The sequence below is a fragment of the Mytilus trossulus genome, chromosome 12 (genome assembly GCF_036588685.1).
Source record: "Mytilus trossulus isolate FHL-02 chromosome 12, PNRI_Mtr1.1.1.hap1, whole genome shotgun sequence".
Lineage (NCBI taxonomy): Eukaryota > Metazoa > Mollusca > Bivalvia > Mytilida > Mytilidae > Mytilus > Mytilus trossulus.
This window is the reverse complement of record NC_086384.1, coordinates 8284328-8302663: the sequence shown is the minus strand read 5'-3', so window position 1 is coordinate 8302663 and position 18336 is coordinate 8284328. Positions and strand designations below refer to the sequence as shown.

Here is an 18336-nt window from a genome sequence, read left to right as displayed (position 1 = left end):
TATTCAAGAAAACAGTAGTTATAAAATCATTGTTTAAGTGAGAAGCTTAATTCCTTCAAAGATGTTTTTTTATTCAGACAAAGAAATCGATGTCGTATATTTATTCTCAAATAATATGATAATAAAAAAAATGCAAATATAATCAAAATCTATTCATGTTCAGGTATGGTGTGGAATCATTAGACCAAAAGAGGCAGTCAGAAGAATAGTTGTAGATTCTCACAGTGATGCTCGTTCTAGGTATGATTACGTACATATAAAAAAGAAGCATACTTGAAATGGAATTCTTCTAATTACACACCATGTGTCTTGCTGAAGTACCATCAATATATATATCAAAATAATTGTAAGAACTGAAAGATAAAGATTTCATTCATTTTGTATTTTGAACTACAAAATAAACATTATATAGTGTAAACTTTAAAAACGGACTGCTCTGGGAATGGTGCAATTATGGAAAAGGAAAAAAAAACTTTAATTTTGAATATAACATAGTTGATATTTTTAGAACATATACTAGATTATTGCGCAATTTACATTTAGTATTGGTGTAAACATTCACGTCAATGTGTAACTTAAATATTTCACCAAACGTATTTACCCAGTGCTTAGTAAATGACAAAATAGTGTATTGGAATTTGAAGAAGCATACAAAAAATTCCAAATGATAGTAAAGTAAAAGATATAAGATAGTGAATCATTGATAAGATGTATTGATTTTAATAACATGATATATAATATATACCTAAAAAAAGTGAAAGTAAAACATACGTAAAATTCGTAGTTATATAAAACCAACATGTTAAGGTAACAGTAGTGTATAGATTTTTAATCTTACAAATCGATTCAGAAGACTTAAATCAAGATTACGAGCACCCAACAAGAGGACATTGATTAAAACCAAAAAGGAGTGATATTGGGTAGTTCGTTAGGGTAATTCTGATATTATGCAACACATATCACGAAAACCTACGTTAAGTTAACATGTCAACACTAAGGCATAAATAAAATAAACATGTTTTTATTGTAGAGTCGTTGGACCTCTACAGAATTTTGACGAATTCTCCAAAACATTTAATTGCCAAGCAGGAACCTACATGAACCCTGCAAAGAAATGTGTGATTTGGGGTTAAAGTGCATTGATCATCATGCAGTACCTGCTAAAACATTTTGAGTGATTATCGAATTATAGCATTAGTTTGCGAAAGGACATTCATATGGTCTGATTGTTATTTTGTTTTATCATTTTTATATTTTCATACATAGCTAATAAACTTCACACCCATTCTTGCAGATCTATTTTTTTTCAATGCGATTTTTAATTTGCATTTCCTCCGATAATCTTTAATGTATATATACACATGGTATTATTCCTTCTTGTTGAACTTTATACGATATCCAACGTTTCTTTTTTTTCTTCAAACTTATTTGAAACTCAGACAGAAAATGTTAGAGTTTCGAATTTTCAGTAAATGTTTTAAACGTAATATTTTGAGTTTGGAAAACTCGTTCTCTGTTTTAATCTTCCATTTTGATACTTATCATTTTCGTATTTATATACATACATAAATATACATATATATATATATGATGTGTGCGTTTTATTTTATAAATATTATCATAGGGTCATTGCACTTTCAGTGAGATAATCCCCCAGATGAGTACACCATACACCACGTGAGCTTGCAAAAGTAATATAATATACTGATCGCGACAATATTCTTCCGCATTAGTGTAATAACACTTTATTTAAATATAGTACTAAATATTTCATAAAAAATGTTGTAATTTAATCCAAAATCTGCATCTTTAATGTCTGACATAAAGCAAGAGCCAATGACCATATGTAAGTATGAAATGGAAATTGGGTATAGATGCAATATTTGTAATGTGTCTGGAAATCTCCTTTGTGTAAGTTGTACTTATAAAGAAAGATTAATTAAGCATATTGGTAAATATTTCAATTTTATTTTACCAAAACGTATATCTGAAATATTTGATGCTTTATTGTAATGTTTAATATTGATGACGGAGTATACAATTATTATTAAAAAAATTATGATGCAAAAGTAACAAAAAGGTCCCATGATAATTATCCAATTATATATTGTGTTGTAAATATCAAGCTGAGTGTTGATTTATTGTTTGTAATTGCTGAACATATCCAAGAATTTATGATTTGATAATTGACATATATTTTATAAATATGAACTATTCAGTGTTCTGTTTTAGATCTGATATTATGTGTTAACATTTACGTTTAAATAAATTAAATCATTATTAATTTGTTGAGTCGGTTTTAAAGTAAAATCAATCCGTTGATGAAGAAAATACAATCATATAGTATCCTTGGTATAACGTTACCTTTGTTTTGATTAAACATTTTGTAAGTCGGCTTGACGTCAGAGTAATGTTATTTAGATTTTAAACATGCATATCGAGGATTGTAACCTCAATGACTTTGGATATGCTTATAAATTCTACTTCTTAAAATTCTTTTTTTCTTAGATATTTGTCAGCAGCGCCAGTATATGTAGTATATATCTCCCAATTGATACGATGTTACATCACGAGTTGGTTAACCGTTATGGAATAACCGTTTCACAGATGATATCGGATATAGATATAGGAAGATGTGGTGTGAGTGCCAATGAGACAACTCTCCATCCAAGTAACAATTTAAAAAGTAAACCATTATAGGTTAAAGTACGGCCTTCAACACGGAGCCTTGGCTCACACCGAACAACAAGCTATAAAGGGCCCCAAAATTACTAGTGTAAAACCATTCAAACGGGAAAACCAACGGTCAATATATATGAACAAAACGATAAACGAGAAACACGTATATATTACATAAACAAACGACAACTACTGTACATCAGATTCCTGACTTAGGACAGGTGCAAACATTTGCAGCGGGATTAAACGTTTTAATGGATCCAAACCTTCTCCCTTTTTCTGAAACAATAGCATAACATCACAACATAGAAAAACACATATGTTCATTTTGTCGTTACTACAATATCCTTCCCTTTTCATGAAAGTGACCTACCAAATTAGACTATTAACCGGATTTGTAATAACATAAGCAACACGACAGGTGCCACATGTGAAGCAGCATCTGCGTATCCTGCCGGAGCACCTGAGATCACCGCTAGTGTTTTGGTAGGGTTCGTGTCGATTAGTCTTTAGTTTTCTATTTTGTGTCTTCTGTACTATTATTTTTCTGTTTGTCAGTTTTTTTTAGCCATGGAGTTGTCTGTTAATTTTTTATCTATAAGTTTTACTGTCCCTCTGGTATATTTCGTCCCTTGTTATTGGTGGACCGAAAAGGTAGGATTTTTGGTCTATTTTGAAGATATTCAGGTATTTTTGCAACAATCCAACACTTAAAGAGGGAGGTACAATTTGTCAAATGCTTTTCATTCACAAAAAAAAAACTATGTTAGAACCGTTATAAATAAAACATCTTACTTTCGTTTTCTTTTCTTACACATGACTCTTGTCGAAGACAGACCAATTGATTGAATGGGATATCAACCCCATTAGAAAAGTAGATTCACAACAATGTCACGTAGTGTAAGAGTGCAATGAGTTTTGCATGTGACTGTCAACGATTCCTTGCAACCAACGTTTCATTGATCTATAGTTGAACATGCTGAACTGAAAATTTATCTTAATATCAAAATGCAGAAATGAATATTTGCCTTACATTTGTTTGTCATACTATAGGATATACAGAAAATATGTGTCGGACTCTAAAGTGCGATGGTATTCTAAAGTGCGATGATCACGCTAAAGTGCGATGATCACGCTAAAGTGCGATGATCACTCTAAAGTGCGATGATCACGCTAAAGTGCGATGGTCTACGCTAAATTACTATGGTGTCTCACGCTAAAGTGCGATGGTTGTTTGTTCACTGAAGTACGATGGTACCGGTATATCACGCTAAAGTGCGATGAACATAAAGGGTAAGATTCGAGTTATTAAAACATGGAGGTTACAAAATAGTCTTTTTACAAAAGATAGTTGGTGTAGATTGCCGTGCACACAGTCTATCACTAACGGGCACACCTCCTCATATGGTCGTATAAATTGTAAATTACAAATACACAATTAGATTATTGTCGAAATATTGCTGATTTTTCTTCTTTTTCATAGTCATCACACAAACATATTATTATTTTGGTTCAATATACAAACTAATGTTTTAGCCGACTGACGACTAAATCAAATTATAATTTACGCATGAAAACAAGGACTTTTATTTTACCGACGTTACTTTTCAATAAAATCGACAATCATTAATGGGACCTGCTTTAGTAATCTACAACATAAACAATGATTCAAATGTATCTGTTTGATTCCAACTAGCAACAAAAGCTGGATACATGATATCCTTGTGAATAGTATTTTGTATCTCGTGGTAAAATGGTCGACTGCAGAATACAAGTTCTTCCAGTTGAGAAAAACAAACACATTTGCCTCAGCCGACAAAGCACGGTCAGGTTAAAATAAATTCAGTCATTGACATTTGGTTTTAAAGGTGTTAATAAAATATTTGTAATTTATCTTCCAGCGTCTGTAATTTTTAGTTTGTATTATAAACAACTGTGAACGTCATAAACAAACTACATTTTTACGTATATATTTTCACGGACAAAGTTAACGCACTTTAGCGTATAGGAGAATCGTACTTTAGGGTAAACCATAAAACTTTAGCGTGACCATCGTACTTAAGCGTCCCCATCGCACTTTGAAGTCCTACATATTAATTTACTTGTTTTCTCTCGTTCTTATGCAAACTTCATCCAAAAGGGAGTGATGCAATCTTAGTTAAAGTACGATTACACGATTACAAAAGGTAGAAAAACATCGTGATTCTTCACACAATGTGTCTGTTGTAAATGTTTCTATTCGGCAAAATGTGTTTTGTATACACAACACGATTTCAAATATAAAGGTCGGTCTGTTTAAATAAAGGCAACAGTAGTATACCGCTGTTCAAAACTCATAAATCCATTGACAAAAAACAAAATCGGGGCAACAAACCAAAACTGAGATGAAAAAAAAACTTTTCGATGTTCATGTCGCCGAATCACGAATATTTCTTTGATAAAAAGATATGATATAATAGTGTGATGCTTTTATTATTGTTTTATTTTATTATAAAATTGGAACTCTTGATGTTACTAAACAGAGGATATTATTCTATATACATTTCAAACCTTGTCAGTGTTAAGTACTCCTGATAAGTGAAAATGATGAGAATAATTATCATTGTAATTATAGCATGTAACATTCGTTATTCTTCTACTTCATCCATCTACCATGGTTCAAAGGACGGCATAGAATCTAAAACGCAGTGTTTTAAATATGATTTTGAAGAAAAGGTATTGGAGAAACTTGTTCGGATGGAACATAAAATCGAAATTTACGAACAAAAAATAAAAAACTTTGAGGAATCTGTGATGTTTAAATTCAATGAGTTCAATGAGTCAGAAAATCAAAGGAGAAAGGGTACTCAATCAATGATACGAGATACATTCAAAGAGGAAAGGAGTGCTTTAAACAGTTCAGTGCAATCGTTGATACTAGATACATTTGAAAAAGAAAAACCCTCGTTAAACATTTCAGTACAGTCATCGATACTAGATACATTTGAAAAAGAAAAGTCCGCGTTAAACAGTTCAGTGCTGGCATTGATACTAAACAAATTTGCAACAGAAAGGGACTTGCTAAACAGTTCAGTGCAAAAGTTGATACTAGATACATTTAAAGAAGTACAAAACGTGTTAAACAAATCATTGATGAATGTAATAGAAGATGTAATTTTTAAAAGTAGCAATATGGAGGATAAATTGACAGCACAATTTATTCAGTTTCGAAAAGGTAAGACAGATTTTTAATTGAAATACCTATTACTTATAATCTCTAGATATTAAGGTGGCGGGGTTGTCTTAATTTAGATACATAGAATGTTACAAAAATTATTCAAAATGAAGTTTTTTCATGTTTTTTTTCACGCTACTTGTTGTACAAAATTGTCAGATTTTGTATAGATAATGCATGATAAATCCAATTATGTGTGAAACAATGAAAACTAAATGATATTATTTAAAGAGAAAATGTGAGAAGATGGCTCTAATAACATGCTTTCAGATAAGAAAAAGAAAAAATAGGGTCACCGAACTTGTTTTCTGGCTACATATTAAAGCAGGTAAATTCACAAAACTTTCAACTGTAAAATTACTTTATCTGAGTTATCTCCCCTACTATCAGACTTGGCTTCCTTTTTTTGGCAAAGTTGAAAAAAAATGAAACAAACACAAATATGGTGTTTTTTTTGTTTTTTATAGAAATTACAGCTGTAAATACTATAAAACATAATTTTATATATTTATTATTACACATGAAATACATACTACTCTCAAAATTTACGCATTTCATTAAAGATCTAAACCAATTGTTATCTGCTACTTCAAAATCCAAATTGACGAAAACACCGGAGCCACCTGAAAACTGATTGTTTATCTACAATTTGACATATTTCTATACACAACTTTACGTATTAGAAGAGGTAGAAAGAGTCGACCATTTTTATTCATTTGTACATTCGAGTACAAATAAAGTTATTTTTAGACTATTTATGTTCGTTATATTTATATCGAAACTCTTTCTCGTCACTGTTACATTGAAATTTACAAAACATTCCTCGAACCAGTATTCTTCAACAACATTATTAGTAAAACTATACGGAAACATATGATATGAACGTCACAACTTATGCTTTATGTGACCAGTGATTGTATATCGGTATACATGTCGTGTACAAGTTGCGATTTTGTACAGGTTATAACATGTACAAAAATATTGTACATGTTATAACTTGTATAATGCAAAAATACAAGTTACAACATGTACAAAAGTACCTCATACATGTTATAACCTGTACAAAATATTGCTTAAAAATGGTTTTAAGTAACTTGTACAAAATCGAAAAAATAAGGATATTTTTCTATTATCGCAACAGATGATATTGACCTCAATAACTTTTTCATAACTTTTTCATTATTCGTTCATGTAAGTGTGTTTTGTCCTTTTTTGATACAGTTATAACTGTCTGGGGGGTCAGTATTACAAAATGTACGAAGCATTCCTAAAACCTGTCCTAAAATATATATCTAAGGACATGTCTTATAAACCTCTTATGATTATCTATGGACATATCTTTATTTGATGAATTATAATTGTGAGTGTCCACTTTGAAGGCAATAGTAAAATACTTTCATTCTAGTTGACACTAAAAGATATAAGATGATATACAGGATAGATGTGTCCACAAATAAAATTTGGAATTGAAATCGGGTATGTGTCTTACGACAACAACCCGCTAATGGAGCAGACAACATCCAAAGGCTACAAATAAATGCTTTTAAAGAAGAGGATATATATTTAAAACATCAAAATGACATTCGCCTGATGCAATGGTCTTATAGTTTATATAAAAAAAGCGAGTTATAAATTTACATAAGTTATGCTGAAGGCCAAAAATATGGAAGAGTAGATCCAAATATATTGACAATAAAGCGTGGTCCAATGGAAACTATTTTTAGCTTTCTCTTGCTTTTACAGAGTAAGCATTTAAGACATTGTTTTAGTCTTGCATGCAATAAAAACGAGAGGGAAAAGTATTTCCCAAAATTAGTAAAAAACGTTCTTAAATATTTTGGAAGAATTTAGAGAAACTAGTATATCTAATGTAATTGTCATTGAGAAATGCAAGCTTTTAGTAAATAGTTTCACACTTATTTAAACCATGATGGACTGCATAAAACATATAATTACATGAAAACACATTTTACCAACATTATTCATGAAACATATATTTCTGAAACTTTGTGATCATTGTCCTTTACAGAAAAAAGACATGTTCTGGTCTATTTATTGTTGTTCTTTATGCATTGGTGAATTTAAATGCATATTCTACTTCTTGAAGATTTATTTAAAATTTTGTACAAGTTGAAACCATTTTTAAGCAATATTTTGTACAGGTTATATCATGTATGGGGTACTTTTGTACATGTTATAACTTGTATTTTTGCATCGTACAAGTTATAACATGTACAATATTTTTGTACATGTTATAACCTGTACAAAATCGCAACTTGTACACGACATACACATGTATAATTTCAATCAATCTCGAAGTTAAATGTGTATTTCAAATTACTAGTTATTTACGTAACTAACAATTAAAATTGTTATTTCTTAATAAAAGAGAAAAGTTCTTACCTCAAATGAAAATAGAAATGTAATAAAGTTCAAATTTATGCCTTTAGAAGTCAGAATTTTTTTTTTTTAATTTAGTTTGTCTATTGTGTGTTATTAGTGGACGAGTAAGTCTCACTCATTCAAGAAATTCCTTTTCTTCGCATACTTTAGTATGCATCAAATAACACGGAGAATTTAGTAACCAAACATTTGTTTATACATTTACAGATCATTCATCTACAGTTCTATTCAAAGCTGTAAAATTAAAGTCGGATACCAATTTACAAGGAACGATTCTTGTATTCAATACAATTATATCGAACGACGGTCATGGATAGGATAAAAGCACTGGAATATTCACAGCACCTATGCCCGGTGTTTACTTGTTTTCTGTTCAATTATGCCCAGAAACTGGAGATCATGTCAAGGTTTATATCATAGCAAATGAGAAACGGATAGGGAAATTGAGTGTCAAAATTTTTTCAGATAGCAATGATGTTTGTGCTTTTTCTAGCGGAATGGCAGAAGTTCTGAAAGGACAAAAAGTGTGGATTCTGTGTAGCTACGCCAACCATAAAGGTGATGTGATATATAATCCCGGTGTGTCAGATAATGGAAACAGTTTTTCAGGAATTCTTTTAAACCGAACCTTACGATAATTTCTGTTAGGTTTTTAACTTGTTATTTGAAGTATGGATCATTTTGGAGATAAAGCTTGAAGTCGCCACCATTCGGCTAACATTCACAACGTAATAACATCCGCATCAGTATACTACTTGTATGCACATGGCATGAATATTTATATCTGTTCGACATGCGAAATACGAACAACAATTTAACCCGGCAGTTTTTTTATGTTGTTGGGTGTGCAAGGCTCAATATTTAGTTTACTGTATAAAGGTACTAGTAATGGTGGAGTGTTTTTTGTCTGTTCGTCTATTTATCTGTTGTCGATAATTTGTTGACTTTTTGGTTGATTACTGTACTAATCTACAAATAATGAAGCTCATTAATTTGGTTATATTTACTTTAAATGTTTAAAATGGATACATGAGAGCAATCTGTTACCTAGCTCATCGCATCTCCAGCTTGAACTGTGGTCTATTGAGGACCTTATATCCATTTCCAAGTTAATACTTATGACGTCAACATTTTACACTCATATGCCTATCTTTTGAGTTTACTGAATTGAAAGCAAGAAACCGAAAGGATTGAAAGCGACAGAAAAGAAAAGAAAGAATGATAAACAAATATTGTACCGTGGATAAAAGAGCGATAAGGCAAATAACAACAGTAAAAATACTCTACACAGAAAACTCTGAAAATATTCCCAAATGGAATTAGCGACAGCTTTAAAAATCCATAAATTTCCATGAAAAGAACGACATGCAGCCGAGTTGTTCGACTTGCCATCTCAAAAGTTCATTCAGCCATTTATTCCACAGTGAAGAGGTTTATGCACCCAGGCTGGCGTTGTGAACCAGCTGAGGTGTGGATTTTCACCATTCTATAGAATTATTTCGAAATCTTCAATCCAGATATTCATAATTATGCAGTAATAATATTACCACTTTCATTGTTTAGTTTCACTATTTTTTTTGTGGTGGTTTTTATAACTTCAATTTTTTTTTAATTGTAATATATACAAATCAAATCCTTCTGTCACATTTCAGACCCGGCATATGGTACACATTCACATTTCTGTTAATTTATGCCCATAAAACCCTATACGAAGTAGGAATGAAATACAATGTGATACGTTTGTTATATGTCAGAGTTCTTCTATTGGATTACTTTTTTTATATGCGAGTAATTAGCAAATAGCGCTTTATCAAGGCTATGGGAGCATGGAAAGAACATGTATTGGGGCCTTTTATAGTTGACTATATGCGGTATGGGCTTTGCTCATTGTTGAAGGCCGTACGGTGACCTATAATTGTTAATGTTTGTGTCATTTTGATCTTTTGTGGATAGTTGTCTCATTGGAATCATACCACATCTTCTTTTTTATATTATATTTTAGTATATTGCATGATGCTTCCGATCTAGATAACCCTTGTAATGATGTATTATTGTTCCGCCTCTCTTGCTATAAATCTTACATTAGCAGACACAACTGCAGTTATTCTAAAGCTTAATCATTTTATCTAAATGTGACTCTGCATTTTCCTGGAATTCTTGCTTTGACCTTTGACACTGTTTAAAAAAAATGTGACCACTGCAGATAACGACGACAACGGTATTTCAATGAGGCTTGTTCTCCTCTTTCCAATGATATAAATAAACTCATCATATATACCAGGATTAAAATTTTATATTAACGTCAGATGCCCGTTTCGTCTACAAATACTCATTAGTGAGGCTCGAATCAAAACATGTTTAAAAGGCTAAATAAAGTACGAAGTTGAAGAGCATTGACACCAACAATTCTTAAAGTTTTGCCAAATACAGCTAAGGTAATCTATTCCTGAGGTAGAAAAGCCTTAGTATTTCAAAAATTCAAAGTTTTGTGAACAATTAATTTATTAAAATGACAACTCATATGGCCATGTGTTATTTCGTTAAACCAAAACGATAAAATTCGTTGATTGGGCACCCTACTAGTATACTATATCGTCTCATTAAAAAGAGTCTTCTCTACAAAAATCGGAAACAAAGATAAAAACTTCTGATTAAGGTGATGAAACATTTTACTTTGTGCGGAACCGTACTGCAACCTTTCACAAATACACTGAATATGAACTTTATAAAAAATGCTGGACTTTTAGTTTGACAACATCGTTGTTGAGTGTGGTGCAATGATAAATTAGCAAACCGTCTGTATTGCATTAGGTATTACTTGTTCATCAATTATTCACGGAAATGTTTTTGATTAATTTAAAGCAAAATTCATTCAGATCTTTCTCAAAGACAAAAGAAAAAATCATGATACAAAAATCGTAAAAGTCATTATCAGATATATTGATAATGTTATGTCATTCAATAAATTTCAACATTTCAAGTTGGAATGGTGGATGCTTTAGCAGGAGGAAATGTGATGCACTGTATAGATAAAAGATTTCTAACCATAGTCATACCTCTCAAAAAGTCATTTTTAAATTTGCAGATTTTTTTTCATCCCGGTCGACCAATAAAAAAAATGTAGGATGCAAAGAACACTAGTTTACCATATTTTACGTTCTAAAAGATTATGCAGACATCTTGGACGGCGATAAACACCAAGAGTACATAATTGTCTTGGTACAGTCTACAATTTACCTTTTAAATTGCATCCTCGTATAAAATAAAAACATGTGATTGTCATTTTTCAATATTGTAAGTATAATCTAATAGTGAGATGAGATTCCATACGTATAATTATATAGTACACATAATGTTAGAAAAGAATAGCCTCTTTGTGTTCAATTCTAGTTTTATGTGTATCATTAGACTAAAAACAGTCTTTTTCACCAAAGAAGTTATCTGAATATACATAAAAGGTATCTGGAAAAAGTTTAATGCAAATCATGCCCTAGAGAAATAACATAAATAATAGAAAAGCATTAAATATCTCTCATTTTGAGATTATTTGAATATGTAGGAAGTTATGGAAGACCACGTCCGTGAATATTTACATAAAACAAGTCGTGTATCGTTATATCGAGAGAAAAAAAACATTGTCTATTTTTTTCAATAACAATGTCTCAAGTACAAATGTTAAGGTTAAGTAGTTTTCAAAGGTACCAGGATTATAATTTAGGACGCCAGACACGCATTTCGTCTACATAAGACACATCAGTGACGTTCATATAGAAGTTTTTTTCTAACCGCTAATTTAAACCACCAATGGCATTACTAGCAAACAGTGATTCTGTTTAATGTAACAGCACTGTTGCAGTTGGGGTATTTATTGTATGATTTTACGGGTTCTTATACCTATAACGTTTAAGTAAAATTCACTGAAATTAATATTAAACGCAAAACATTGGTTGATTGAGTCGCCCAATAGTATTATAGGCCCCATACTTGACCTACAAACATCTTCCCATATCAATTTCTATATTTGTATCTATGATATACAGCAATATCAGTTTCCTGATTTAATGTAATTCTTGAAGGACTTAATTTTTTTTAAAAGTAGCTTACACAGTGCAATTGGAAGCATCGCATTAGAAAGAAATGTGTTTAGGTTTGACAATATAAGGTCAATATAGACAATTTGTGAAAATTAGTGTTTTCTATTGTATTTAGCTCGAGGTAGTAACAGTTGTCCACGTCTACGTGTCACTAGGAGTATAGCATTATCGAAAGTTTACATCATGTGCTCAGTTTTGGCTTTTGAAATTTATTTCGGAATATCTTATCAGAGTGGAAAATTAAATCAAAATAATAAAATAAAAATAAAAACTTAACTATTATGTATTAAAACTTGTAAAAAAAACTACATTAACATACGATTTTCAGACTAAGTGATTTCAGTCTAGACAGCCACCTTAACCAACTGTTAAAACTGTATGTAATTTTACAACTTACATTTTTCAAGAAAAGTGTATTTGTTTGGAAGGATTGTAGATTCTAGAAGTATACATTACAATAAATAAACTTTGCAAAATATACAGAATGTGGCAATGTATCTCAGTGTATATACAATAGGGACCTAGGTAGAACAAACAATATGATTACTTTTGTCGCCAGGCATTTGTTTCTTAGTATATGATTTTTTGTTATAATACTAATGTGTCGGTACACATATATCGGAAAGAGTTTGTTACATGCAATTCAATTGTTCTTTCTAATGTAGATGACGTACATATCTTCTAATTGGTGTTTAAAACACAATATTCAAGTCATAATTCACTTTTTCAGAGTGGTTTAACTTCGTGTCAAAAATTTGATTTTTTTGTAAACGCCTTTTGTGGATTAAAAGCTAATTTGTTACTGCCAAGTGTTTGTCCTTAAAACATAAATGTAATCTTTCATCTACTTAAATAAGGTTCACAGAATGAAACTGGGATTAAAGCCCGACACTTTTTAAGTTATGTTTTTTTTCTTAAAATTTAAGCATTATTCATCTATTTTAAAACATTTTCAATCAAAGTACAGAGCCACGTCAAAGATGTATCTACGAAACACAAAAAAGCATATAGGCAAAGCACTAAAGCAATCATGAAAGACAAGAATACAGAAATGATTTACAATAGCACGATAATTGGATGTATAAGTATAGAGTCACGTCATATGTATCAGAGAAACACGAAAAGGTATATATACAAAGCACATCAGCAAAAATGAAAGACAAGATTACGAGATTTATTATAGAAAAGAACACAATGATGGAATGTACAAATTCCGAGCTACGTCGAACAACGACGAACGGATATCAATAAAACAGACTAAATAGTAAAAGTTATACGCATTAAGACAAATAAAAGAATACTATAATACGTTTTTAAGATGATAAAACAACGTCAGTGCCTAGAATCTATGTTTCAAGATCATCGTGTAGTATTTGTGAAGTTGATACGGAAAACAAATACTGGTATTGGTACCTTCCGATGAACGTTTTTTTTAAATGACGAGAAGTATGTGATTTATACCACGACTATAAACAAGAAAACTTCCCGACAAGGGGATAGACTGAGATAAAAAAAATAAAAAAATAGTACAGACAAAATCAATCAATCTTGTAATAAGATAATTGACCTACAAATATTATTTTTAAACACGCATTTAGTTTCTCCACATATATTTCGACAATCACTTTCCTTTACATGTTCACACGGAAAAGGCCTTAACAAAAGGAAACCTAGTTGTGACCTTCACAACTGCGCAAGATATTATAATACTACATATGTAGAGATATTGTTTCATTGACAACATATAAATATTTTTATACTAGTAATTGGCCGCAGAATTACAGCACCAATATTTAAAAATGAAGTTTTTACATGGCAAAGTGTTTATTGTTGCAGTGATTATAATCATTGTAACGGTTTGCTTCAGTGACGTGACGAGTCAAGGACAAGACTGTCCGAATGCTGAAGTTCCCTTACTGAACAGTATGGATGCACCACTCGTCGCAAAACTAGACATGGCTAAATTATCATCGCAACTAAAAGTATACATTTACGAAGAAATACGGAAGGTTCTTGACTACACAATGAAGGATATCATATCTGATATTGAAAAACTAAAGGATGAAACAAAACAGTTGAATGTCATCATTGAAGAGAAAGTAAAAAATGTAACGACGGAATTGACAGGTAAGAAAGTATTAGAACAGAGATAAAAAAAACTATCTATTTATCCAAATGTCAAATTACAAACTAGTAATTACAAATACTAACATGTGCAATAGAATTCGCTAGATTAACTTTTAAGCTAAGTTTCCTTTATACGGCCTTTATATACTTTGTATAATGAATTTATTATGGGTTGTGATAAATTAAATACACATATGAAGTGCATTAAACTTTTCACATCATCTTATAATTACATTAGATGTATGTTTTATTATAATACGTTATTCTGATTGGCTAACTAGCAATCTCGTGATATTCCTTAATCAATTGCATTACACAATGCAACTTTTCATTCATGATGACACGGGGTCCCACAATAAAGTGCACAGGTAAATGAAATAAAAACTTGATAAAAGGCTTGTTTTCATGATCCTTTAGGTAAAAATGTAATTATAAGTATTGAATGCTTTTTTTGTAACTTTATAGGGTTGTAAAAGCGTTGACCGTGCACACATTTTTAGTATGAAGCGCTTTTGCGCTTCATACAAAATGTACTTCGGTCAACGCTTTTACATCCCAATAAATTTACAAAAAAGAGCATTCAATTCTTAAATAAAATGAGTATTTTAAATACCACACACGACACATGCAAACATTTGAACTTCTTTGGTTCATGATAAACATCACCGGATATCTAAAAATGATTATACTACAGGTTGCGATAACAAGAATATTAACTTATTAAGATCATAACAAAAATAAAATTTAGAATGGAAATGGAGAATTATGTCAAAGAGACAACAACCCAATCAAAGAGAAGACGACATCAGCTGAAGGCCCCCAATGTGTCTTTAACGCAGGGAGAAAATATCGCACCCGGAGGTGGTCTTCAGCTGGCCCCTTATTAAAATTGTGTACATGTTAAGTGAAAATGGAGGTCACACTAAACTCTAAAAAAATATAATTGATCTAAAATAAAATAAAAGACCATCAAAGGCTAGCGGTTCATACTACTAAATACATATTTTATTTAAACTTTCGACAATTCAAATGAATAATTATATGTTGTTCATGTAAAGGGCATTATATTAAAGATCATAATTTATATGAATTACTTTACAGAAAACCTTAGAACACCAACAGTGACCTTTAAAGCACGTGATTTGAAATTTGATAGAAATGTAATAGGAAAGACTTTTGTATTCCCAAACATGATAGTGAACTATGGCGGTGGATATGACAACACAACCGGTGTATTTACAGCTCCTTATTCTGGAATGTATCTGCTCTCTGTACAGTTATGTCCTGAAATGAATGACTCCATTCATGCACATATTAAAGTTAAAAATGGGAAAATATTGGCAGACTTGAACTTCAGAAACAGCGTCGGCGAACATGGACCTTGCGTATCTTCCAATGGAGTAGATTTTCTAACAAAAGGCGACAAAGCATGGGTTTTCTGTACTCATGCAAATTCTAATGGAGATGTGATTTATATTGGAGGTCATGGAAACAGTTTTTCTGGAACTCTGATACACAGATAAGGACAAGTTTCCTGTCATGTTTACGCTTCGCTCCTTTTGCTTAGCCGCCCTTGCTTGCATATAAATTCTATATCAGTCGCATTCGGTTCAAAGATTGATGATAAGCAAACAAATTTTCATCAATATTAGTTTTCAATAGGATTTCTAACTTAATACACAATAGATATAAGAAGATGTGGTATATGTGCTAATGATACAATTTCCCATGCAAGTCATAATTTGTTAAAGTAAACCATTATAGGTCAAAGTACGGTATCAACAAAGCATTGATTGATAATGAAAGACACACATAGTAGATTTCCTGAAATTGTATGTAAAGCTTCAAATTTGTAAATATTTGTAAGTAGTAAAGTGTATCATATTTGCTCACTACACTTCATAAATAAATGTTTATAAACACATTAAACTTCTTATTTTTCACAACAGTTTGTAGTAAGATGTAAGTATGGTTAACAGTTATCCATTACGCGTTAGTTTCAATGTCTTTCTCTTCTTCTTGCGAACATAAAGACAATTTCGCCTCATACCCTTAATCACATTATATCGATGCGTTTCCTTGTTTTTATACTGCAGCATAATCGATCTAAATAAAAAAAAATAACCTTTTACATTACAGTTTATATCTTTTTGTCGAAGAGTACTTTATTGACACATATATATGCAACCATCTTTACTGTAAGCCAAATTATGTAAAATCAACAACCCCAGATATGCAAACTAAAGTTATAAAATTACGAAAATAAATCTCAAATTCGTCTCGAAAAGTCTTTAGGATGATGGTGGATAAGAAAATGTATGAAATAAAACATTACCAAAAGAACGACTTATTACAGAGTTCGGTATTGTTGTTATTTTACGTTTTCGGGGTATAAAATGTCTGCAATGTAGACGACCTTATTTGTGTCTTTTATTATAAATCTATAACAATAAAATCATGTACAATGTCTTCTTTGAAGTTGTGTTTACGTAAACTTTGTTTTCGCTAGTTTACTATGAGAGTTTAAGCAGATTTATGCAGAATAATGACATCAGTTGTACAATAAAGGCAACAGTAGTATACCGCTGTTCAAAATTCATGAATCGATAGAGAAAAAAACAAATCCGGGTGACAAGCTAAAACTGAGGGAAACGTATCAAATATAAGAGAACTACGACACAACACCGACACGTCACACACATAGAAACGATCTATAATTATTATAATGTAACAATGTACCCAAGTTTTCTGTTCACATTTTGAAAGACCGATAAGACTACATAAAGTACATACAAATCAATGTACCAAATCACGAGCGACATATAGAGTATACCATGCTTTTCTCAAATAGATATAGGAAGATGTGGTGTGAGTGCCAATGAGACAACTCTCCATCCAAACAACAATTCAAAAATTAAACCATTATAAACCCACTTTTAATTTTTTTTTTTTTTATAAAAACATAAACTGAAAAAAAATCGATTTATATTACAATGAAAAAGAATTCCATGCAATGCAGGACGAGTATAAATTTTTTTTTTTTAACCAAATCGGTAGGTTCGGCAAAGGTATTGTAATCGACTAGCAATGGATTGTTGAGATTTGATATATGTTTATACATTGTGGAAAATTGTAAATAAATTAAAAAAAACACCAAACAGTTTTTTTTAGTGAGGTCCAAAAAAGGGGGGGGATACCCCAAATACATGTACTCTGGGGTTCCATCAGATTAAACATTTGAGCTACATATAGTCTACAAAAGGAAACAAAAGTTGAAAAGATGATGTTCCTCTTGGCGCAAACTCAAGAATTTACTTCATCGAACTCCATAAAAGTGTAATTGACTCGGGCGCATCTCAAACAGACTCTCTGGCCAAAAGTAAAAGTCCAGAAAGATCTGGATGGTTTTTACAATAAAATAAACTAAATAACAACTATATACACTGGTTCTCCTGTTATTTATTTCAGATGTGGTTGGTTCCAGGGATGGTGTTCACTCTAGCCCTAAAGTCATCTAGTGATGTTCTACTACTGATTCTGGGAGTTTGTTCAACTCTCTAGTTGTTCTCGGTAAGAATGAATGATAATAGACGTCCCTACTCACTCTTGAATATCTTTATGTGTGATTGCCCCTGGTTCTACTGTCACCTTATGCAAATTTCTTGGCTAGATCAATGGCAATCATCTGGTGTTGATAGATATAGGAAGATGTGGTGTGAGTGCCAATGAGACAACTCTCCATCCAAATAACAATTTAAAAATTAAACCATTATAGGTTAAAGTACGGCCTTCAACACGGAGCCTTGGCTCACACCGAAC

General features: G+C 31.4%; 3 protein-coding genes across 3 annotated transcripts in view; 2 read left to right on the top strand and 1 right to left on the bottom strand.

The window, feature by feature from the left end:
• The window catches only part of LOC134693637 (neprilysin-4-like), a 44102-nt gene extending 41818 nt beyond the window's left edge, over positions 1-2284 (top strand). The window contains exons 23-24 of the mRNA XM_063554478.1: positions 164-240; positions 1031-2284. Of these exons, the coding sequence (XP_063410548.1) occupies positions 164-240; positions 1031-1133 (180 nt within the window). The 3' untranslated portion in view covers positions 1134-2284. The remainder of the gene's footprint in view (positions 1-163; positions 241-1030) is intronic.
• Positions 1-18336, bottom strand: part of LOC134693380 (coiled-coil domain-containing protein 115-like) — a 483686-nt gene that overhangs the window by 158748 nt on the left and 306602 nt on the right. The window lies entirely within an intron of this gene.
• Positions 14077-16986, top strand: LOC134693109 (uncharacterized). The gene is made up of 2 exons (XM_063553819.1): positions 14077-14517; positions 15619-16986. The coding sequence occupies exons 1-2, from the start codon at positions 14190-14192 to the stop codon at positions 16038-16040; spliced, it is 750 nt and encodes a 249-aa protein (XP_063409889.1). The 5' UTR covers positions 14077-14189; the 3' UTR covers positions 16041-16986.